The sequence below is a fragment of the Falco biarmicus genome, chromosome 1, assembly GCF_023638135.1.
Source record: "Falco biarmicus isolate bFalBia1 chromosome 1, bFalBia1.pri, whole genome shotgun sequence".
Lineage (NCBI taxonomy): Eukaryota > Metazoa > Chordata > Aves > Falconiformes > Falconidae > Falco > Falco biarmicus.
In genome coordinates, this window is record NC_079288.1 from 19,951,952 (window position 1) to 19,975,635 (window position 23,684).

At 61.8% G+C, this 23,684-nt stretch overlaps 2 protein-coding genes across 5 annotated transcripts; both read right to left on the minus strand.

Moving 5' to 3' along the window:
* Positions 1 to 2,163: 2,163 nt before the first annotated feature.
* Positions 2,164 to 3,295, minus strand: OVCA2 (OVCA2 serine hydrolase domain containing). The gene has a single exon (XM_056353913.1). The coding sequence runs from the start codon at positions 2,972 to 2,974 to the stop codon at positions 2,213 to 2,215; it is 762 nt and encodes a 253-aa protein (XP_056209888.1). The 5' UTR covers positions 2,975 to 3,295; the 3' UTR covers positions 2,164 to 2,212.
* On the minus strand, positions 3,268 to 22,591 carry DPH1 (diphthamide biosynthesis 1). 4 transcript variants are annotated; one of them, XM_056353880.1, is made up of 13 exons: positions 22,501 to 22,585; positions 21,645 to 21,797; positions 19,170 to 19,233; positions 14,113 to 14,413; positions 11,123 to 11,244; positions 9,234 to 9,388; positions 8,395 to 8,516; positions 7,086 to 7,154; positions 6,120 to 6,276; positions 5,056 to 5,156; positions 4,654 to 4,732; positions 4,196 to 4,327; positions 3,268 to 3,406 (listed from the first exon to the last, which is right to left on the minus strand). In XM_056353880.1, the coding sequence occupies exons 2-13, from the start codon at positions 21,777 to 21,779 to the stop codon at positions 3,332 to 3,334; spliced, it is 1,512 nt and encodes a 503-aa protein (XP_056209855.1). In that variant the 5' UTR covers positions 21,780 to 21,797; positions 22,501 to 22,585; the 3' UTR covers positions 3,268 to 3,331. The 4 variants fall into 4 exon arrangements, with proteins under 4 accessions (XP_056209855.1, XP_056209849.1, XP_056209865.1 ...); XM_056353874.1 differs by lacking the exon at positions 22,501 to 22,585 and adding an exon at positions 22,114 to 22,433; XM_056353890.1 differs by lacking the exon at positions 14,113 to 14,413 and having other exon boundaries at positions 22,501 to 22,591.
* Positions 22,592 to 23,684: the final 1,093 nt, after the last annotated feature.

A 23,684-nucleotide genomic window follows, 5' to 3' on the forward strand; every position in this document is an offset into this window, starting at 1 on the left:
CGGGGACAGCACCCACCACGCCATTTTTGGGGGAAAACCCAAGTGCCCTGGGCTATGCGGGGTGGGTGGCAGGAAAGCCCCCAGCCCCCGAGCTGAGGGAGGGGTGGGAGGGCAGCGGTCAGTTACCTGTGGGGGTGGCTGCGCCCCAAGAACTGCAGCATGACAGCAGCCCCGGATCTGCGAGAGGCAGGCAGGGTGTTCAAGGGGAAAAGGAGGCACGGGGCAGAATTCCCAGGGCAAACCCCTTTGCCCGGAAAGGACATTCAGCAGTGGCTGCAGGGAGACCCATCCCTCCTCCCACCGCACCAGAGGCCGAGCAGGACCTTCCTCCACTGCTCACACAGACGCCTCCCACAGATGAGGGACACATTTATTTGTTTTTATTAATTTGTTTCAACCGGTACAGAAGCCACCTGGAGGAGCCATCTTCTTACGCACCCTGGGAAGACACAGGTACCGTAGCCCCCCAGCTCAGGTCACCCGTCCCTCAACACCCCTCCACAACCCACCTGACGGAGCTTCCGGCAGAGCTGGGACTGTTCCTGGGCTCCTTCCCGCTTCGCAGCGCAGCGAGCTGCGGCCGTGCCTCCCCCCGGGTCGGGTCGGCGGTTGCGGGGCCGCAGTGCAGGCGGGCAGCCGGGCAGCGCAGCGAGCAGCCATGGCTGCAGTGCCTCCTCCGCACCGTCCCGCGGAGCCGCTCGGGCAGGGGGCTGAGATGCTGCGCCAGGAGACCACCGCGGCGAGCTGCAGCTCTGTGATAATTAAACACTAACAACGGGCTGGCGAAGAGCCGTCTGCTGCCATCCTTCCGCAGCGGTTGAGGGCTCAGGTGGGGGGAGCGGTGGAGACAAAGGCCCCGACGCTTTGTCACAGCTGGCCATCACGTTTGGCCTTGCTTCCCAGAGCTGCTGCTGCAGCCAGGGCACAGCCCCAAGCTGCATCCCTACCCCTCCAAAAACAGCCTCTGGTGTCCCCGGCGCAGCGACAGAGCGGTGACAGACACCCGGCACCTTCACCTCACCCAAGCAGCAGCACAGATGTGACACAGCCCATCTGGTGCTGCCCTGCAAAGTGACAAAGCAGGCAGGCACTGCCCAAGCCCTCCCAGCCCCCTGGGACACCACCAGCCTGGGGCTCGGCTGCAAGGACACCAGCCACATCCTCCTACCACCACCACCATTGTGCTGCCGCATAACCAGCAACAAACCAGAGGGCAAAATCTCACAGAACCGCTCATTTCTGCTGGTTGGCTTTAACCCATGGCAGCTCCCAGGCCTGTTCCTGGCTGAGTGAGCACAGAAAGTGCTTCTGTCCCCTGACCCCGGGCCTGCTCCTGTACCACAGCATCCTCCATCCCCCACAGCGCCGACACCGTGCTGCCCCATGGCTTCCCTGCCACCAGTGCTGCACATGCAGGGGACAAATTAACGAGTTTCATCCAATTTCTCTTTTACCCACTATATTGCACTTTACCCCCAAGGAAAGCAGAGGTTAGAGATAGGCCCTGGGCACACCACCTCTGGGCTGCAGCCTGGAGAGCACAGCCTGCCCCAGCACTTAACTGTGCAGCAGTTGAGCAGGATGCCTAAAATTCTAACAACGATAAAGGTCTCCATGTGCTTCTGGAAAACATCAGAGCCAAAAGCATAGCGACAAGTTTTTGTTGTTTACGAAGGCACCTTGTATAGAGACAAAAGTCTCCCAGCACATGCACACTGAGCCAGCAGATATTTAATTCTTGAAACAAACACCAGCCCTGGCACTGCCAGGGATGAGAGGTTTTTCTAGATCCAGACCAGCTGGAAGGCTGGCTCAACAGCTTTCACCAGCAGTATTACAAAACATGAACCTTTGGGGTGTAACAGCTGCAAGAGCTCAGTGCTCTGCAGATGTTTCCTGTGGCTCAGCTGAGGGACCCTGATTTTGAATAGCTAATTGAGTCTCTGAAAGCACCTCACACGTAGAGCAGTGTCACCCCCCTGCCCTCAAACCCCTCCAGGTCATACCCACAGAGTCATGTATACAACAAAGCTGCAAAAAAAAAAAGCAGAGATAACAAACCATTTAGCCTGACCCTGTGTTAACACTGCACATCAGAGCAGTGAGCTGATGACTCTGGCCCTTCAGGAGGGCATGGAAACACAGTGATGTTTCAGCAAGATGGCAGGCTGCACGTGGCTCACTGGAGCCCCATTTATTACAGAGACTGTTATCAAACCGTCCCAGTCCCCGTGGGCTCAGTCTGCCCCTGGCTGGGACGGAAGCGGTCCAAGAAGTCCAGGTAAGCCTTCTTCTGTGGTGCAGCTGCAGGGACGAAGTGTCCGCCAGGGTGGGTGAGGACAACAGGCTCCACGAAGTGCTGGGCCAGCTCTCTGCTGAGAGGGGCAGCGATGACAGCATCAGCATCGCCCACAACATGCAGCGTGGGCAGGGCAATGGGCTCCTGGTAGAAGTGGCCGTGAGCCGGGGCACGGCTGGCAAAGCCAGCCACCAGGATGGCGAAAGCCACGGGGAAGCGGGGGTCGCCGCGGGCCCGCAGGGCGCAAACCATGGCTGCCAGCGCCGCGCCCTGGCTGAAGCCCAGCAGCCCGTCAAAGGGCCCGTGCTCCGCCAGCGCCGCCGCCACGGCCGCCAGCGACTCCTCCAACCCCGCCGGCGCCGGCGCCACCTCCCCCGCCTCAAAGGTGCCAGGCCCAGAAAACCACCAGCCGCGGGGTGGGTCGTCCCCGTCGTCGTCCTCGCCGCCGCCGGGCACGGGGTGCGGGGCGTTGACCGCCACCAGCTCTACGCGGCCACGCAGGGCCTTGCGCAGGGCGCCGGTGCGCTGGCGGAAGCGACGCTCGCTCTGCCGGTAACCGTGCAAACCCAGCAGCCGCAACGGCCTCCCCCCCGACATGGCGCCAGCCGCCACCGGAAGCTGAGATCGTCGCTTCCGCCTGACCCCCCCCTTCCCGCCGAAACACCTCGTTCCCATTGGACGGCATGGCCAGCGGGGGCGGGCGCTGCTTCACGCTGAGGCGCCAGCGCGCCCCCTGGCGGCGGGAGGCCGGGGGCGGTGCGGGGAGGGAGGCCGGGGGCCGCCCGGGACTCCCGGTGCTCCCGGGGGCGGCCGCGGGCAGAGCCTGCAACACGGCCAGGCCTTGCCAGGAGCTCCCCCGCCGGCAGCCGGCGCGCTCCTTGCGGGCAGCGGTGCCGGCTGGGTGCGTCCCCACCCGTGCCGGTGCTGGTACCGGTAGCCCCGGCGGTGCTTACCCTCGGGGCGTGGGGGCCAGCGGTACCCCCCGGCCGGGTCCTGGAGCGGGGTGGCAGCAGGACGGGGTGCGGGCTGCGCTCAGGAGGCTGCCGTGCCCCCGGTGCTCGGCCCTTCCTCACCCTCCACCGGCGGGGGGGGCGCGGACGGCTTCCCCTGCAGCAGAGAGAGGGGGGTCGGGATGGGGCCCCGGCCCTTGCCTGACTTGCGCTGCGCCTGCGGGCGCTCAGCCCACAGCACCCCACGGGGCACGGCTGGGGGGGGTCTCCCCTCCCGGGGAGCTGCGAGGCAAGGTGGGTGCTCGCCCCGGCAAGGGCTGGGGGGGCTCGCGTGTCCCCCATAGCCGGGCTGGCCCCGGCCCCGTTACTGTTCACCGGGAACGAAGCCACAGGGTGGCGCTTTTGACACGTGGCACTGAGCACCGTAAGGCACCGCACGCCGTATGGCACAGGGCACCGTGCGGCACTGCACGCTGCACGGCACCGGGCACAGCACCAGGCACCGTACGGCACTGGGCACAGCACCGGGCAGTGTATGGCACCAGGCACTGTATGGCACCGCACACCATATGGCACCGGGCACAGCACTGGGCACCATACAGCACCGGGCACCGTACAGCACTGCACACCGTATGGCACTGGGCACCATACGGCACCATATGGCACTGCATACTGTATGGCACTGGGCACAGCACCAGGCAGTGTACAGCACCAGGCACTGTATAGCACCAGGCAGCATACGGCACTGCGCACTGTATGGCACCGGGCAGCATATGGCACCAGACACGGTACAGCACTGGGCACCATACAGCACCAGGCGTGCAACTCGCACCAATGCCCCCACCACCCATCCCCTCCACCCGGCACAGCCACTAACAGCAAAGGGACGAGAGGGGACCCGCTGCCCCGGTGACACCTTGTGCCCCGGTGACGCCATGCTGCCCACCTGGGCCGGCCGGCCGCGGCGCGGAGGCTGTGCGCTGGCGTGGTTCACCGTCCATGGCCCCAGGGACTGGCTGGCGTAGAAGTCCATGGGGTAAGGCTGCTGCCACTCGATGTCCTGGAGAGCTACTGCGGCCTGTGGAGGGGACATGGAGCTGAGTCCCAAGCCGTGCCACTGCGGGGGAGCCAGCAGCGTTGGGAGGGGTCCCAGCGCAGCGGCTAGATGTGCCAAGCAGGGCGCTGCCGGAGCGAAGGTCACGGCACTGGGAATCCCACTGGTTTTACAAGAGATCGGAAATGCCGGTGGCGCACCCAGACTGTGCATGGAGCGCAGGCATGGAGAGGAGAGGACACTGCCCGGCTGCAGGGATGGCAGCTTGCAGCACCACGGCTCTGCGGGAGGCTCTGGCACATCACCCCAAGCCAGGGCTGGTCCCCCTAAAACAGGAGGGGGTTTCTCACCTCGTAGGGCGTCAGCAGCGGCTTGCTGAAGGCTTCTCCCCAGTCGATGGAGAGCCGGGGACAGGCTACCTGCACCCACCTGGAAGGGAAACAGGGCCGCAGATCAGGATGAGCATTTTGGGAAGAACAAGCCACAACGAAGCCCCACAGCAGCCCCCCAGAAAGAAGCCAGGTGGGCAGGGAGCAAGGTCCCTACTGTGCTGGAGCCACCCTGCCAAGGACAGCCATGTCCCCTCCCTTCCCGGTGGGCACAGCACGCACAGGGATGCACACTGCCAGCCCAAGTGACAGCAAGACAGACGTGGCAGGGACGGCTTCCAGCAGGAACTGGAGGCCCGGACAGCGATGTGGCACCCTGGGGACCCCAGTGTGAGGGGCTGGAGGTAGGTCAGCAGCACTCACGCATCCACGTCAGGGAAGAGCCGCAGCTTGCTTGGGAAGATCTCAGACAGCAGCACCCGCACGAAGGGCCGGCCCAGGGCACGGAGACGCAACTCCAGGTGCTGTGGGGAGAAAAGGCACCCAGAGGGTTTAGGGGAGCCCAGACGGATGCCCCTGGCAAGCCCCACAAGCCCTTCCTGGCCATCAAACTCTCTGCGAGTCCCAACTCTGCCCCACAGCCACATCCCCTCAGCAGTCACAGGCCAGGTGCAGTGACAGGGACCACAGCCATGGCTCTGGCTCGTGCCTGGCTCTCCCCAGCACGTGCCTCAGCTTAATGAAGTAATTACCACTCAATGACAACAATCTGTTCTCGTTAGTGGCTGCCTTCCCTGGGATGCCTGCCTGCCGTGGGCTGGCTGCGGTCAGAGGCTGCAGGAGGAGGAGAGGGGCCCAGGAGGGGCCAGGGATGTCCTTGTCCTCCGGAGCTGGCACTGGTTGTCCCCTGCCTAGCCATGCCTGTATCCTGCCTGCTGCAGAACAGCAGCTGCTGGGACCTCGGCACCTGGCTCTGCCCGCTGGTCCCTGAACTGCCCCAAATCTCACCTGTGGCTCCCCCAAAATTTCCAGGTGTGAGCAGGGCCACCGTGCTCGAGGCACCCCACTCCCATGGGGCAGGACACTGTGGTCCTGCTCCCCTCACCCAGCCGGGATGCAGAAAGCACCAGCATGGTGGCTGAACAGGGATGTGAACTGGATCGGAAGTTCATCCAATTAAAACAAACCCAGGGAATTAATTGCCAAGCTGCCTGTGGGGGGGGGCCTCCAAGGCTGGCCAGCTCTCCCCAGTGAGGGGCAGGTTTAATGAGCCTTTGTCTGGCCTCCCTCATCCACTGCTAATTGCCCTGCCTGCTCAGCTCAGGGGCACGCAGACCCAGGCCAGTGGCAACCGAGGGGCTGCCAGCAGTGCTGGGTCAACCCTCACCCTGGCAGCATGGCCACTGTGCCAATGGTGCCATCGCTACCAGTCCTCCCTGCAACCCAGGAGCAGTGCCCAGGGGGGGCCATGGGGAGGGGGTCGGTACCTGCAGGATGCGGGGGGAGCCCTGGCGCCCCAACGTGCCCAAGATGAGCCCCCAGCAGTGGGCACCGGTGGCGGTACGGATGGCGTCCTGCCGAGCGCGGCGCATACGCTCATGGCCGTAGTGCTCCTGGGAGAAGACCTTGCTGTAGGGATCGTACCTGCAAAGCAGAGCCAGGCTCACATGTGCCCCATCACCTGCTCGTGCCCCACCACCTGCCCCCCTCCATGCTGGCCCCAAAAGATGCCCATCCCTCATCAGCACCAATTGCCTCCCACAGCATCCCTGCCCCTGGCCAATGCAGGGTCCAGCTGGCTTGTCAGTGTGGGGACAAGGATGGGGACAAGGTGAGTGCCCCACTGCAGACCCCTAACACCTGGCATAGCCTGGGCTCCACGTTCAGCTTCATGCTCAGCTCCCCCCCTCCCACCCCGGCTCATCAATTATGAAGAAATCTTTGATTTGTTGCTTTGTTTGACGAGGAGAATTTTAATCAAATCCCACTCGGGTTTCGGCAGCTTCACCAGCGCCATAAACCTGACGTGCGCCTCCCGTTAGTAACAAACGACCTACTAAGAAATTCAGATTTCGCCAAATGGGCCCAGCCTTTCACTCTTGATATTTCACCTGCTTTCAGCGGCCTCATCATCGCGCTTTATGGCCTCTGCCTGCAGCAGCCTGCCTTTAATGGCTGCACCTCCACGAGCTTTCACAGGTACTTGTCAAAATGTTTATATTCAGCCGAAGTAAATGGCTGGCGTTCATCTCCCTGCCGCACCTCTTCACCCGCCCTGCGACCCCTCGCCTGCCTGTGCCCACTGCAGGCAGCTGCCTGCTCAGCCCTGGGCTGGGGGGTGCTCCTGGGGTGCCTGGTGGGGACAGTTGGTCCACAGTGTGCTGGGGGAGCTGGGGTGCTCCCCGCTGTGGGGCTGCTGAGGACCACAGTGGGTGCCCACGGGCTGTCCCTACCTGTATGCAGGTATCCCCGGGTTGGCAATCATGATGGACTCCAGGTGGAAGCGCCCGTCACCTAAATACCTGCCGAGAGAGGAGGAAAATCTACAGCACATGGCAAACAGCAGCACCCACCCGTGTGCCTGCTGGTTTCCCGAGCCCTGGTGTGTGGAGATGCCGGGAACCCAAGTTCCCGGGCTGGGATGCAGGGGCAGCAGGCATAGCCAGAGCTCCCTGTCTCTGCAGCCCCCCGGCACGCTGGGGTGGGGAAGCAGCCGTGCTGGGGGCAAGGAGGGATGCCCACGCCAGGTGGCCAGGAGCTGCTCCATCTCAATGGCTGGTTCTAGACGTTGCTGCTTCCATTTCTAATCGGATTTCAAGTCAGCAATTACATTTCAAAGCCTTTCATTCAGCTGCCCTAATGGAGTGAGGGCTTGGAAAATGAATTCAGACGTAAAACTTGACTAGATTTTGCCCTTAATTGGAGAATGACATTTTGGGAGATCAAAGCTAATTTGTCTGCAAAAGTTAGCCCCAGAGACAGGGGAAAGAAGAAAATAATAACGCAGGGAGGACGCAGGTAGGCTGGCAGTGTGTACCTGCAGGGGTGGCTGGTCGGTACCGTACCGCAGCTCCTCCGGCAGCAAGAACGACCCACTCTTGACAATGTGGTGCCAGCCTGGCCACCCTTGCCTGATCCTGATGCTCTCAGGGAGAGATGGAAAGCAGCACCTTCCCCGCACACCAGTGCGTCTCAGAGTGAAACCAGAGCCCCCCATCCCGACCCTGTGCCCAGCAATCATGAGCCCCATTCCCTGTATGGCTGTGCTCACCGTTGCTGTTGGCTCCCGGCAGGGCGGGCAAGAAGGGGGTTGGCAGGGCCAGGACCCACACCTGGGCTCCCCTGCTCCCCCCAAGGGTAGGGTCCTTGTATTTATTTATTCTGCAGTACACTGTATTCACACTACATTAAGCATTTCCATTACCTAAAATAATTAGGTGATAGGAAGCGAAGTGCTCCCTCTAATTTGCTGTCCTTAAATAAAATTAATGTTGCTGTGATGTTGGGCCCTGGCCATTTGTCTTTTCCAATTATCTACCCACCCTTCCATCTATTATCTATTCTGATATACGACTCAATTATTTCCTCTGGGCTACGAGCGCACGCCACTCCAAGCAGTGCAGGGAGCTGGAGGGGGTCCGTCCCAGCCTGCAGATGTCTCCCTGCTGCCCCCCAGAACTGCCCCATAGCTGGGCAGGGAGTAGAAGCAGGGTGGGCAGCCTGGGCCAGGCAGAAGGGTCCTGGAGAACCCTGGGTACTTACACGACGGCATCAATGTCCTGGGCGAGCCGGGGTGATGTGCAGCCCAGGATCTCCCCTGGGGACAGCGGTTTGCACTGGGGCACACACACCTTGTACTGGGAGCGCAGCTCCTGTGACGCTGCCTGTGGGAGACATGGGGTCAGCGGGGACAGACTGTGGCACAGAGCACAGCCAAGGCCAGCTGTCCCTGGCACCACTGGGCACACCTGGGGACACCCCAACCCTGGCAGTCCCAGCTCCACGGGGCACCAGCGGCAACGGCTGTGCTGTTGTGTCCCAGCACAGTGGCAGTGGAAGCGAGCCCGTCTCCTTGGGGCAGCACTGTCACAGAAGGTAACAGTCCCACGCAGCCAAGATGCTCAGCGAGGCTCAGCCAACGTATCAGTTAAAAGACAAGGGGAAATGCTTAATGCTTTGATAACCCCATGTTTAGATAGGCATGGCTCAAAAAGCTCATTCATCTCCTCCCGTCCTGCCCAGCTGGCCATTCCGGGGCAGACAGACAGACCCGCCGGAGCTTCCCCTGTCACTGCCAGCACTGCATCAAAATGCCAAGTGCTCCGCCGCCTGCCCTGACATTTACAGAGCAGCTCCCGGAGGGAGCCAGGGAGGGGTGCCGCCATGAAACATTGATCAGAGTTATTATGAAGTACTTGATCAACATTACGGCAGCAGCATATCATCGCACCGACACATCAGAGGGGAACCGTCACCACCAGTACCCTGGAGCAGCCACTCCAGCCCCTGAGCTGGGGCAGGGAGGGACTGAGCCAGGGCCAGGGCCAGGGGAGATACAAGCACCATCCCATGCCCTGCAGTGCCAGGGGTCTCCATCTCACCTGCACCGTGGAGACAAACTGGATGGTGCTGACAAGGGCTAGGGACGTGCCTGCTGCAAAGTTGAAGCGAATGGTCTCAAGGAAATGGGATGTGTCGATCTTTATGTCCACGAACACGTAGAGCATCTTCAGCCCCTGTGTGGCGTCGATAGGAACTGGTGAGAGGAAAAGAGAGGGTGTGAGTGTGGGATACAGCTGTGGCCCTAGCAAGCCCCCGGCTGCTGCTGCCTGCAGCTGGGGAATAAAGCATGTTGGTGGGGCTCCCTGCACCCCAGCCTCCCTGGTGTGGGCAGGTCAGAGTGGGCTGTGCCACCCCTCTGCCCATGCCGGCACCCTGGGCAGGGGGTGCAGATGGGAGCCGTGGAGAGCACTCGCTTGTTTCTCTCCGGATAATGGCAGCCTGGGGAATCAATGAACACAAATCTAATTACCCCTGGTGCTAAGAAGCCTGTGTCACCACGATTAAGTGAATAATTAAAGTACACAGAGTCCACATCGATCCACAGCTCCACGTTCACTTCCCATTTTGGTGCTCTTCACCTGATCACAATTAAGTGCAAATTACTCCCTCCCACGGGGCACGTGGGGCCCAGGAGGGAGAGGGCAAACGCCTGTGTGCTGCGCAGGGACGCACCCCGCTGTCGGCTGCGTTGGTGACGAGCACTGTGGGCAGCCCGAAAGGAGCCCAGCACCCTCTTAGCGCTCCAGGGTGCCCTGCAACCCATCCAGCCCAGTGCAGGCAAAGACCACACAGCCAGAGACAGGCTGGCGGCTGGGCTGGTGACAGGCAGCCGGGTAGTGCCTGCCTGTCCCTGCAGGGAGCAGCTCCAGATGGGACTCCTGTCCCCCGGAGCAGCCCGACTCTTGCACTGGCACACTCCCGAGCACTGCTGGATACGGCCCCTTCCTCCCCTTTTCACTGTTCATTCATGAATAGCAGGCTACAAACCACGGGTTTTACACTCCCTGTTCCAGTGGTGCCCATAACCCTCCTTCCGCAACAAAGCACCTAGCACAGGCATTTATCACTGCAAACACTCACGCTGATGTGGTTTTCAGGACAGAGTTCTCAACTGGGGAGTCAGTATTTCATACAGAGCCTGATGCAATTCTTCAAACTCATTTATACAGCCCCATAAACGTCCGGGAGGGCCGCCAGGTGCCGGGAGCGTGGCAGCAGCAGGGATGCGCACGCCTGCCGCTTGCTATGGCAATTCTGCCGATCCACCTTAAAACCCAGAGCGTCTTATTGTTATTTTTGGGCTGATTCCATCCTGGGTGGACTTCAAAGTTAGCAGCATCTGGGACAGCAGCGCAGTTTCCATGGCAACTGGATCCAGAGTACTGTCCGCCTGGGGAGCACACAGCCTCCTCCTCCCGTCCCCGCCCTGCCTGTGCTGCACCCGCAAAACTGCCTTCCCTGGCCCCATGCTGGGGCAAGCAGGACACCCAGGCTGTCACTACCTTCCAACTTCAGTCCCCCAAAGCCCACTGCTGCGGGGCTGGGGGCGAGAGCAGCCCCATCTCCACCGGTGGCTCCGGAGCAAGCGGCGTCCTGCCAAGCCATGGCCCTGCTGCCCTGCTCTTGTGCACAGGGCTGCGATTTGTGTGCTGCGGCAGCGCATGGCTGAGCAGGACGAGCACGCCCTGCTGCCCCCAAAATCCTGCCCGCAGGCAGCCGCCCAGCCAGCCTGGCCCCATCCAAAGCCAGCAACCGAGGCTGGAGAACAGAAATCCCTTTGGGGAGGGATTAGCCCTTGGCATGAAGTCTCCGAGCTGATGTAGAGCAGGGCGGGGAGCTGCTCGGCATGGCAGGGTGGCAGCAGCACAGCCTCTGCAGTGCCACGCATGGCTGCCTCGGCAGCGCCCTGGGGCCAAATGTCACCTACTCAGGCAGCTGTGTCCATAGTGAACCAAGAAGTCAGCACCCAGGGCCCGGGCCGTGTAGTCATCCACGCAGCACGCGCCGTAGGTCACATCACCCATCACCACCGCCTCTGCGCCTGTGAACCTGTGGGGAGGCACAGCAATGAGGGTCACGGCTGGCTGCCATCGCCACAGCCCACGTCCTGCCCCCCAGCCCCGTGGCACGCCACTAACGGGGGACAGCATGCTGCCATTGAGCCCTTCGCCACGCGCCAAAGAGGACAAGCACTGGCTACTCTCCGAGATGTCAACATGATTAAGCTGGAGAGCGGTAATCCGCCTCTTCAATTGGGTAAAGCTGTTTGCAATTCAGCGGATTATCCGCTCATCAAACAATACGCTGCCAGCTTCCTAATGCTCCAGCGGGGAGAGGAGCGGAGGGAGACCCAGTGCAGCGTGGTGCTGCCGCTCCCACCAGCCAGCCCCCGGGACCAGAGGCACCAGGATGGGCACAACAGCTGCCCTGGCATCCCCAGCTGTGCCAGCCAGGCTGGCCAAGCCACCACCCTGTGCCCAGGCACCGCGTGAGCCAGCACACCCTAGCCCACACCTGGCTGTGTCACCCAAGGGTGCCAGTTTGGCCAAGCTGGGTGTGCTCCAGGAGCAGCTGGTGCTTAGGTGGCATTTGGCGAGGAAAAGCACCAAAAAAGATGGTGCTGTCCCCCATCCCTGCTCCGACATCCCATTGGTCCAGCATGAGTCCACCTGGCACCTGCTGGCCAGTGGAAGGGCACGCACCAGCACCGGGTGGTAAAGCCAGAGCTCTGGCATGATTTAAAGGCGCTACCTTTGTGGGTATTTTATTGCACCAATTTGGGGGATTATTAGCTTGGCTGCCTTCCCAGGGAGCTGCCGTGGTAGTTTACGGATGAAAGCAGGTATCGCGATGACAAAGCTGCACGCCTGGAGGGGCTGCTTAAACCAGATGCTAATTCCTTATTTACACTGAGGTTGCACCAGCAGCTGTAGCTTGGTGCCAGCGAGGATCCCCCTGCTGCCAGCATGGGGCTGGGGCAAAAGGGCCAGGGGAGGAGGACACCCCAGCACAGTGTCACCCCCTGCCAGCACCCGGTGTTGGCTGGGGGCCAGGGTCCCGCGCGCTCCCCCCCAAGCGCCAGGCAGGGAGCGTTACGTCGGCAGCAAGAATAGAAATGGTGGGCAGAGCTGGGCAGATGGCAGAAGGTGGAGAAATGGCGGAGTGTGCTGAATATTAACAGCTCCGGCCCATCCGTCAGCGCCCAGGGAGGGGGACAGGGGAGCAGCTCTGCTGGAGCATCCCCAGAGAGGGGGCAAAGTCATCCCTACCTCCCGTGTCCGGCTCGGGCATCTCCCGTTCCCTGCAGTGTCCCAAGGGCTGGGGATGCAGTTAGGACCGTCAGAAGATGGACCAGATCCCGTGGTCCCTTGCTGCCAGCTTGGCCCGGATGGGAGGGTGGCTCCTCTGCTGGCTGCATGGCTGAGCCATGGGGCTGGGGGCTGCTGCGGAAGGTTCGAGAAGGCTCTCCCCACCCCCCTCAAGCCCCCAGCCCCCTCCTCTAATGAGAGGTGATGAGATGAACATGAATCAGACTCCACACATCTCAGCAAAAGTGGAAAATTATTCAGCTCCTTAAGATTCAGGACGGGGAGGTCTGACTCAGAACAGCAGCCAGCGCCGCTTAATTTTTTATAGATTAAAATGTATGCAAATTGGCCCAAACCCCAGAGAAAGTCCCTGGGGGTGAAGAGCAAGAAAGTGAAATAGCAACAGCAGAGGGAGGAGGGCAGAGGCTGGTGGAGGCACCCATGGCCCCTGCCCAGCGTGCAGGGCTGCAGGCAGCAAGTACATGGCCACCAGCCAGTGGGCAAGGAGAGAGGGGGCTGAGCCCTGCCCCAGCCCCGGGGAATCATCCTGCTCTGGCTGCAGGGAGCAGAGCCACAGTGAAGCAGGGAGCAAAGAAGCCGCGGGACGATGTCTGATGAGGAGGGAGCCCAAGAGTACTGGCTGGCTGGGTGCTGGCAGCGCGGCGGTGCTGGCAGGGGAGGCAGAGGCAGCAGGACAGCACGTGCCGGGGTCGCCCGCGCTGGCTGGGCTGGACAGCCGAGTGGAGCTGCAATCATCTCCCGAGACAAATCAAAGGCAACCACGGGGGCCTCCCCTTGATGTTTTAATCAGTTTGGTGTCGCCAGAGCCTTTCATCAAACTACAGAGGAAGGAAACGTCAATTAGCAACCACCTGCCTCCGACACAGGCCAAGGAGCTGCTCACCAACCAGATCGGAGCGGGATGCGGGCGAGGGGCAGCCATGGGAGCATCCTTGAGGGGGTTTCACATCCCCGCAACTCATCACAGTCGCGGATGGGTCCCAGCAGCATGCCAGCAGGGAGGATGCAATGAACGGGGCTGTCCCCACCCAGCACCAAGCCGCTCACTACAGCTGGGAGCTCATGAATATTGAGCACGTGGGGAGGTTATTCATCTTTTACGTCCTGCAAACCCCAGCTCATTCTGAAAAACCACCCGGCCTTAGCATTTTTCTCATCTCCCCCTAATTCATTATCTCCTCCTTTAAACAGATGGCTCCCAAAATCCCATTTATAAAGCGCAATGCTCAGCATTGGCAGGACACGTGCTTGGGTGGGTCAGGTCCCGGCCACGATCCCGGTTGCTGGGATCCCCAGACCCTCCCAGCCCCACTCTCCCCTGGCTAGCGCAGGACGGAGGAAACAGCAACCCGGGGACAAGTCTGGGGGCTGAAAATGCTAGGACAGAGACAGGTACGCATGGGGCCAACATGTCCCCAAGCATGGGGCAGCCAGTCCCTGTCACCCAAGTGCCGACAATGGGCTGGTGCAGCCCTGATTTACCGAGTCACCTCAAAAAAAAAAAAAAAAAAGAGCATCTGCTACTGGCAGGAGCATGGGGTCCCCTGACACCACAGCAGCGCATGAACGATACCGTCCTGGTCCTCACCCCATGAAGCAGAGCTGCTCCCGCCGGCAGAGTGGAGTCCTCAGCCCCAGCATGTCCATCGTGCCTGGTGCCACCAGACCTTTGTGGGGAGGGGACTGAAGGGACCGGGCTAAGAGCAGCCAGCCCTGGCACCGTGGAGCTGCTAGAGGATGAAGCCGGCACTCTGGAGCGTCCCATCCTGCTGGGGACAGGGACACGGAACAGGCTGCTCCTTGCTTTGGAGCCATCTGCCTCATCTGTGCGTGGCCCTTCACAGCATGGTCACATTGTGGCGTGGTGTCACCTCCCTGCTGGGAAATGCCTGGGGATAAGCAAGAAAGTTATGCCCTGCAAATACCCCACGCCCTGTCCCCCAGGGGAAAGGCAGAGCACCCCGATCCCCCCCAGACACTAAACCCACTGCCTGCCCTGTAGCACCCAAGCCCAGTCCATCTCGGGGGTAGATGCCAGTGAGTGCCACTGTCCTGGGGTGTGGGGACTGAGCGCAGCCCCAGCTGAGAACAATACACTTAATTAGCAGAGAAGCCCATCACCAAGCCCCATTACCAGACTCCCAACTTCATTAGCACAGGAAGGCTGCACGTAATTAAATAATGAGTTTGCAATTTTACTGCAAACGGTGCTGGAAGAGCCCCGTTGCAGCTGGGCAATCACTGCCCGCAGGCAGTACGGGGGCCCTGCAGAGCATCTGGAAGTGGGTCAGGATGGAAACGGAGAGGTGCGTGTCTCTGCAGCCCCACAGGAACAACCATCTCCAGCTGGATGATGTCCAAGGTCCCCTGAGAGGACCTCTCCCTCTGTCATCACTGGAGGTACCAAGGCTAACTCCACCACCCCAAGGGGCACATCCCGGGGGTACCCCAGCTTTGCTGGCTCTATAGCTGTAAAAAACCAAAAGTAAAGCAAACCAAGGGCCCAGCGTACAGTGGTGGCAAAGCCACTACAGCCATCATGTGCCCAGATGGTGCCTGTCCTCTCTTCCCCACAGCTGGGCCACAGTGCTGCCCGTCGGTGCCAGCACCCCAGGCTTGGTGGGGACACAAGGAGCCAGTGCAGGGCACACGGTGGTGGACACCACGCCTGCAATGGCACATCCCAGCCCAGGGAGGTGACAGCCCTAGAGACCCCCCACACTCCCCCCTGCCCAGTCCCCATCACACCATTACCACCCGGACTGAGGTTTTAAACAACTCCAGTGAAGTGAGAACTTCATTCTCCCTAATGATGCTGTTGTGTGGTTAATGACGGTGATTAAAATCCCTTACACAGCATGCTGCACCAGGCTGCCAGTACCTCCAGGTTGCACTTTAAGGACAAGGGGAGAAGGGAAGGCAGTGCTGGCTGGCAGAGCTACAGCATTGTGCCGCTGAGGCCGGGTCCTGACCTCTGTTAGCACCCCAGGGTGGCCCTTTGGGACCCCCCCAGTGATGCTGCCAGCTTCACAGTGCTTGGTGCCACATGTGGCACACCTGCCTGACCAGGTGACACGGTGCCACACAGGCACCGGGGACCTGCCAGGCATACCAGCTATCAGGGTATTTTTGTCCTTGCTATCACAGCTGCTGGCCATAGTGGGGCATTTCAAGCTGCTGGGCTGTGTTCATGGACATTTAACTCTTTACCACTCCACCAGAGACGATTCAAGATGCTCTGCCACTCTGACACAGCCCTGCATGCTCCTGGGCATACTGTAGCACAGTCACTGGGATGGTCTGTGCACCCCCAGCCCCGCCTCACGTGGATGGATGCTCAAAAGCCATCAGGCCATTGGGATGTACGAAGGCTGTAGCAGGGCAGCCTGCGTGGGCATCAGGACACCCCTGCCCACCCCAGCATCACCCATCCTCTCTGCCAAGCCACGGCTGATTAGCAGAAGCTGCTCACTCTGTCACGGCGCAGGGAGATGGAGGGATTAGCAGCTGCGAAGCCTGACAGCTGACTTTATTAACAAGGAATCAAAAGCCCAGCTGAGAGCCCAGCTGATCCACAGGGAGAGGATGGGTCCGCTCCTGGCTGCACAGCCCCCCCACCAAGCTGGTGGTGCAGGGGGCATCGCTGCCACCTCCCTGGCACGACAGTGGGTAGGCTGGAGGGCTGCCCCCCTCCCCGAGCCGCGGTCCGAGCTCCCCCCACGCGCCTCTCCATGCTGCCGCCTCCCAGCACGAGTTACCCTCTGCTGAATTACATCAGCCGTGACAAACAGAGCCAATTTGGAAGGTGCCGTGAGAGCGTCGTGATGCGGTGTCGGCAGCCCGCCGCCCCACCAACTCAGCAGACCCCGGGCCCACCACCCCCCCCACAGCTGGCCACTCGCCCCAGCGCAGGTTCAATAATAACCAACCTATTAAAGCTAATTAACTGGGCCTCATGCAGGTCAATGCTGTAAGTGCACTATTTCAAAAGCACCAGGCTACGCACCCCACCGGCCTTTCTGGAGGCAGCGGCTGTGACACTTTGGCTATGTCTTCATGCCATCAGCCCCTCAGGGCTTGGCAAGCATCAGTGCAATGCTGAGAAACCAGACAGAGTGCCTGGGGGGTCCCCATCTGGCAGGCCCCTCCCCTTCTTGCCCCCACTGGGGCTCCCCAGTGGCCTGCTCCCTCCGCCGTTGCTGTGGGGGATGCAGTGACACTGCCATTCCCTTGCACAGGTGGTGACACTGCCATCCCCCTGCACGGGGACAGCCAGACCCACAGCCAGCACCATGTCCTCCCTAAGCCACCAGTGCTGCGGCAGAGTGAGGCAATATCCATGCTCTCAGCCCTCCCCAGCACCGCCAGGCCCCGGTGCAAAATATTTTATTAAAAGGCAGCTCCAGCAGAACGGATAAATACTCCATCTGAGCAGCGGTAGACATGGCTCTGGTTGAGTCGGAACGCACAGGGATGGGCACTGTCACCCCAGGGACAGCAGCTCCAGGCATGGCTCTGCAGCCATTACCAGAGCACGCAGGGGAGGAGATGCTCGCTGGCATCCCCAAACCCCAATTCCCACCAGCAAGGAGGGGGCAGGAGGCTGCAAGGATGGGCTGGGGAGAGGGGCTGCTCGCTGAGCAATGCCCCCCACGGGCACAGGTATCCCTGGCACGCTCAGTCCTCAGGTCCCCCCTGTCCCCAGTGGGAAGGGGACACGCCACCCCACAGCGGATGGTACCCCAAGCCCCCATCCCCAGCCTGGCCGCAGCAGCCACCAGCGGAGCACGCGGCTGCAGAGATTCCCGTCACGTCGGAGGCTCGTCCAGCCCCAGCACTGGGTGAGGAGGGCCAGCAGGAGCGGCGGCGGCCGAGCCACGATTCCACATTAATGCCAGTGATGAATATTAATAGCAGGAACAGGCAGGCACTAACGAGGCCACCTGCTGATTCCCACCTCACCTATGGCAATGTAACTGGGTCCCAAGAGTGTCCCCAAGAGACAGGGACAGGGCTGGGCTCACTCTGCCCACAGCCATAATCCTCCAGCCAGCAGTGCTGGTACCCAGCACAGCCACGTCCCCAGCCAGAATGGTGGATGACACCCAGCGCTCCCAGCAAGGGACTGGCAGTTGGGTGTTTCTGGGTGCTGCGTGGTGGCAGTGAGGGAAGGATACAGCCCTCCCGCCCAGCCTCAAAGCCATCCCCCATCCAACCACCAACCCACTGGCACTGCTACATCCCCTTTCTTGGCTGGGCACCTCTACCCACGCAGCACCCACCTCCCACCGCAGCACCCACCTCCCACCGCAGCACCCTTCACCCTGACACCCAGCACCCCTCCTCGGCCCTGTGGAGCACCCCTGGCAGGCAGGGCGAGTCCAGCAGAGATGCCAGCACCCCAGCATCCACCAGGAAGTGGGGCTTAAGGTTTCATTCAGATAAAAGAGCGCCTTAATCCGCTGCCTTTGAAGTCGAAGACATGAAAGCGGCTGGGTGCCAAAGCCGGAGAGGAGGCAGCTCCGCTTAAAGGGACAAGCCCACGCGGAACCACGCACACTCACACCCGTCCCCTGCCCCCCGCACCCGTCCCCTGCCTGCAGCACCCACCTTCCCACTGCTCCCTCACCCAGCTCGAGCATGGGGCTGCTGCGGTCCTGCGGGGGAAACGATGGCAAAGCAGGGACAAAGCCCACAGGCACGGCCGCCTTCCCACCCGGCACGGCAGCGGCTGCTCGGCTAGCGGTGGCAGGGAGGCAAGCCTGCTCACCCTGGGAAGGCAGCTTACTAATGAGTGCCGTGACCCCGATGGCAGACAAGGCACGCGGTGCTATTAGCACTAATTCACTGTACAAAAACAGAGAGGGGCTGGGGAGGGGGCAGCCGCAGCAGGGAGAAAGCCGGCAGATGGGGAGGGAGGGAAGCGTGCTCGGCAGTAAGGAGATTACAGCCAATTTCTGCAAGGTGCCTGCATCTGGTGCCACTGCAAAGCCCAGCACCTCCAACCTCACCTCCCAACTGGCACAGAAAATGAGGAGAGGAGCCATGGGGAAGGGGCCACCTGGCAGGAGCCACTTGCAGTCACCCCCTCTGGGCCATCACTGTGGCCTCAGGCCAACCTCCCCAGCTGGAGAAGGGCTGCCCTCGAGCACCTCCGTGCTGCCCTGAGAGCAGCACAGCTGCAGGAACAGGATGGGGCCACGGGGATGGATGGCAGGAGACCTGCGTGGCAGCAGTGCCCCACCGCCAGCCCTCCCCTCGCTGGCTGTGCTGCCATGGTGGAGCTGGTGTCAGCCAGTGTCAACAGGGCTGCTCCCCGGCTCCAGCACCCCCTCCAGGACCCCGGCACACCGAGCTTGTCAGCAGCTCCTGGCAGAGCAACACAGCGGGAGGAGAAGCCAAGTGGCAAGGGCCTGGCTGGTGCTGTGCTGGTCCCTGTCCCCAGGTCCCTGCAACCTACTGCAGGGCAGCAGCATTGCCTGTGTCCCGCCAAGATGTGGCCGAGGTGTCCCCATGATACACCTCCCTCAGCAGTAGCCTTGGGCCTCATCCTGCCCAGCGGCTGCCCCCTTCCCAGCAACAGCTCTCATCCCCTCGCCAGCCCCTGGAGCCGAGAACGGAAACATGGAAAACCCATCATCTTACCGCTCAACGATGTCTGCGATGGTGCAGGCAAACATGAGGAGCCCTTCTGGCATCTGCAGGGCCACTGGGGAGAGAAATAGCCCCAGGGTTAAGAGGGGCTGGAGAAGACGCCCTGAAGCGGGGACCTGGGCACCAGCCCCCAAGGCCAACGTAGCCAGCTCAACTGGCAGCTGCAGAACAACCCTCTGCAAAACAGCCAGAAACTGGCCAAAAATCCCAGTGGCTCTGGTAGCTGGGGTGCACATGGTGCTGCCTTGGGCCATATCCATTCTCCCTGCTTGCACACACCTCATCCCTTTCTGAGCCCGCTGACGCTGCTGGTCCCTCCCGCTTCCCACAATAATGAGTTCCAGATTTTAATTATGTGCTGCACAGGAAAAGGTACTTTCTTCTGTTTATTTTAAACATGCTCCTAATAATGTAAACGTGTGCCCCTGGTTCTCCCAGTACAAGAAAGAGCGAATAATCATCCCCTATTCAGCCTCTCTGCATCATTCACAATTCTGTATCCCTCTATCATATCCCCCTTTGTTCACCTCTTTTCCAGCCAAAGGATCTAAATCTATTTAATCTCTCCTTGTACAGAAGCTGTTCCAAACCTTTGATCATCCTTGCTGCCCTTTTCCACACCTCCCCTCCCTGCTCCTCTCCCCATTTTGGAAGGGTGGCCAGCAATGACAGTGTTGTGCCTAGCAGGAATTTATTCATCAACGAATGATGCTTCCTGGTTTACTCCTTCCTCACAGCTCGGAACAATCCCTTTGCCTCTGCAGCCCAGCTGGGCCCCCCAGCACCTGGGGTCCAGCCAGAAGCACCCCATGGGTCCCCTCAGGCTTCCCTGGGGCAGTGGGGAGGAGCAGACCACACTGGGGAGCTGAACAGAGAAGGCCCCACTAATCCCATTGTCATTTCACCTCCTCATCCCACTAACACATCCCAGCTCCAGTGATATCTATCCAAACATCCTCTCCAAATCCCCCTCCAACAGAGATCCCCGCGCTGCCAAGCCCAGCCCACTGGCCAGTGCGGAGCTGTATAAAGGCTTGACCCAAAGCAGGCTAATCTCACCCTGCCGCAGCCCGCAGGGCCCAGGAAAAGGTGCAGACACTCTGCCAGCCCCTGCCCAACTAGCAGGGCCAGGCAGCTCAGAGTCCTGGCATTCCCCAGCGCATCTGGGACCATTTGGGACCACCCTCCATCCCAGAACGCCACTAGCAGGCAGACCTGCAAACAGCTTTACCTTCCCCAGCGAGGAGCTGGCAGGAGGCAGCTAGGTCACCCTTTGCCAGCACAGCACTCTGGGGACAGGGGATGACACTCCAGCCCCCACAAACCCTGCAGGCAGGGCCGGTCACAGCCCAGCGGGAGGCTGCGTTCCCCCAGCAACAAGTCCCTGGCCGGGCTCTGCACACGGATTTTTAAATCCCAGCACGGCTGGCTGGCTGATGGGCTCCGCTCCCAGCTCTGAAGCCTAAATCCCAGCCGCATATTTACATTTAATTAGGAGGTGCCAAGCAGCAAAACACAGCAACGAAAGCCAGAGCGAAAGGCAGAGCGGCACAGCCGGGCAGCCTTGCCGCAACCTGATGGGCAGCCCTGTCTCCCGCACCGCAGCCAGATCGGACTGGACAGCCCTGCAGCCTCTGGCCCCTCGGCATCATAGCCAAGACCAGCTCAGGCAGCAGGTCCTGGAACATCCCCCGTGGTGCCTGCCAGCTCGGTGGCAGCAGGCAAAGACATTCCCAGGTGGACACAGCATTTCAAATCTGGCTCTGCCCAGAGCCCCAAGCACCACACAACCCCATGAGCAGCCCCTGCCCGCATGTGAAGCGAGGGTGGAGACACTGATGACACCTGGGGATGGAGAGGAAGGCTCCAAGCCCTGATGCCTGTAGCCAGTCGCACATGGAGAGCCGGCTCAGCCACAGCAGGATGCGCACGCTGCAGGGGGACAGCCCTGGCACCATCCCACAGCACCACAGTGCCTGCTCCGGGGTCACCACGGCCACTCTCCACCCCTCTGGGGCTACAGCAACCCCCCGAAGAAGGTCCAGATCAGGGTGCAGCGTAGCCCAGCTCCCTGCCAGCCCCTGCAGCCCCCCAGGACCGGGTGTTGCAGGGCTCCCCCTGCCCGGCCCTGGCAGCATGGCAGGAAAACACAGGGAGAGAGGAAAGCAGCAGGGACCTGGCCGGCATCCCAGACACATCTTGCAGGCTGACAGGTCCGTGCAGCTCAACCTGTCCTGTCCAATGTGATTATAATCCAGAGATACAGATCTATTAAACCCCCTCGAGAGAAAGAAAGCTCTCCAAAACAAAGCTTAAACATGCCGGACAGCCCAACACCATCCCTACCCCAGCCTCACCAGCCCCACACCCCACTCCATGAGGGTCCCCTTGCTACTGGGGAGCTCAGCAGCACCGACCCGCCACACTGCAGCCCCAGGACACCTCGTCCCCAGAGCTGATGCTCACCCTTCCTGGCCTGAGCCTGCCGGATCCGCCAGATGGTCTTGGGGATCTCGAAGTTGTAGTTTCGGGGCAAGGCCTCCGCCGCCTCCCGCAGCTCCGTGTTCCCAAGGATCTCCTCGGGGATCTGCTGTGCCACATGCCGCACGGGGCCTCGGGCTGCGGGACAAATGGGGTGGCCTAAAGGAGCAACCGGGAGGGCAGCGCACCCCGTGCCCCAGGTACCACTGGCATCGTCGCTGCCCTCATGCCACCCCCGGGGACAAGCAGTCAAGGGGTGGGTTTCTGTCCTGTATGCTGGCACTTTTTGGGGGAAACTACCTATTGTTTTGCCCAGAAAGCACTGCTGCAGCTATGTGAAACGCTATGAGCATCGTTGGCTCTCCCCAGACGGGGGGGAACACCAGGCACGACCCCAATGGCTCCTCCACAAGCACCCCGGGGTCACCCACGGGGGGACCCTCCTGCCCCATACCAAGAGAATCCCGTTATCCCTCCGGGAAAAAGGCAACAGCTGCGGGTGAGCTAGGCCCGTCCTCGGGAGCTTCATCCTGAAGGCGGCCCCCGCCAGCAACCGCCCCCCTACAGCTCGGCGAAGCCAGAGAACGGCGGGGGAGTGACAGCAGGGGGATTATTCACTATTTCCAGCCCAACACCGGCACTCATGAGCCACCAAACCCTCCCCGCACGGCCCACGGTCGAACCGCCAAAGGGCCAGCTGGGCCGGGCCGGTGGCGGGGGAGGCCGGGACGGTGGTGCCACCGTCCCGGCCGCCCCCGCCACCGACCCGGCCTCCCCTGCTAAAACAAACCCAAATAGCTCCCGGCACCGAGAACGCAAAGTTAACGCGGCCTCGGCCCACCTGCGACGGCCACCGGGGCCACGCTGCCGACCCTCCCGGAGGCCGCCATGGCTCTGGAGCACGTGAAGGCGGGCAGGCAGCACTAAGCAAACCCCGCGCTAGGCCAGAGCAATCGCCGGCCGAAAGATCGAGTGGAGTAGCGCACCGGCGGGCCCCGACGGGACGGGCGGTGCAGCGGGGACCGGTGGGTCTCGGCGAGGTTCTGATGGGCCCTTGGGTGTGCAGCGGGCTGTGCCAAGCGCTGCGATGTCGGGGATGCCCTCCTTCACGTCGGGGTCGTGGCCCAGCCACATCCCCCCCGCCCCCCCTCCCCGGTGCTGACAGACCCTGGGCTGCCGGTCCCAGCATAAACACAGGAACGGGAGCACCGGGACCGTTGTCATGGTAACGGGTACATGTGTGTCATATCCCACCCCCCCAGTATCGCGGGACAGAAGCCATGTCCCTGCGAGGCGTGGAGCAGGAGGGTCTCGAGGACAGCGGGGATCCCCGGGGGTGGCAGGGGACCAGGGAGGCAGCGGAACGCCCCCCGGGACAGCGGGGACCCTGGCGGGGCAGTGGGGACATCAGCTCCCGGTGGGATAACAGGACCCCTGTGGGGCAGAGGGGAGGCAGCGAGAGAGACCCTGGACGGTCAGGAGGGACAGTCCGGGGTCAGCGGGGACAACCTGGGAGTCAGCGGGGTCCCGGTAGGATGTCGGGACGGCCGTGGGGAGTGCGGAGACAGGAGGGACCGGGGAGGGGCAGAAGGGACAGCAGGGACCGGGATGCAGAGGGGACAGCGGAGCTCCCGGTGGGGCATCCGTCCCCCCGTGGGATGGCAGGGACCCGGTAGGGTGGAGGGGACGATAAGGGGCGGAGGGCACCGAACGGGGCTGCAGGGACCGTGCCAGGGCGGAGGGGACAGCGTGGACAGCAGGGATCCCAATCGGGTAGCGGGACACCGGGACACCGTGAAGCGGAGGGGGCGGTCAGGGGCGGCGGGGACGGTAGATCCCGGAGCAGCGGCAGGGACGGTGCAGGGTGGCCGGGACGGCGGGGACAGCCGCGACCCCGGCAGGCGTGCGGGGGGGCGGGGGGGGCGGCAGAGCCCCGGGGGGGATACCGAGGCCCTGGAGCGGGACACACACAGACACACAACGGCGGAGGGGACGGTGATGGGGCGGCGGCGACAGCCGGTCCCG

Coding starts and splice junctions, on each gene's coding strand:
- OVCA2 (XM_056353913.1), bottom strand. CDS start 2,974: ATGGGAACGAGGTGTTTCGGCGGGAAGGGGGGGGTCAGGCGGAAGCGA.
- DPH1 (XM_056353874.1), bottom strand. CDS start 22,188: ATGAAGCTCCCGAGGACGGGCCTAGCTCACCCGCAGCTGTTGCCTTTT. Junction 7,155..8,394: donor CAGGACATTGATGCCGTCGT/GTAAGTACCCAG, acceptor CTCTCTCGGCAG/GTATTTAGGTGACGGGCGCT. Junction 4,733..5,055: donor CTCTTCCCTGACGTGGATGC/GTGAGTGCTGCT, acceptor TTTCCCTTCCAG/GTGGGTGCAGGTAGCCTGTC.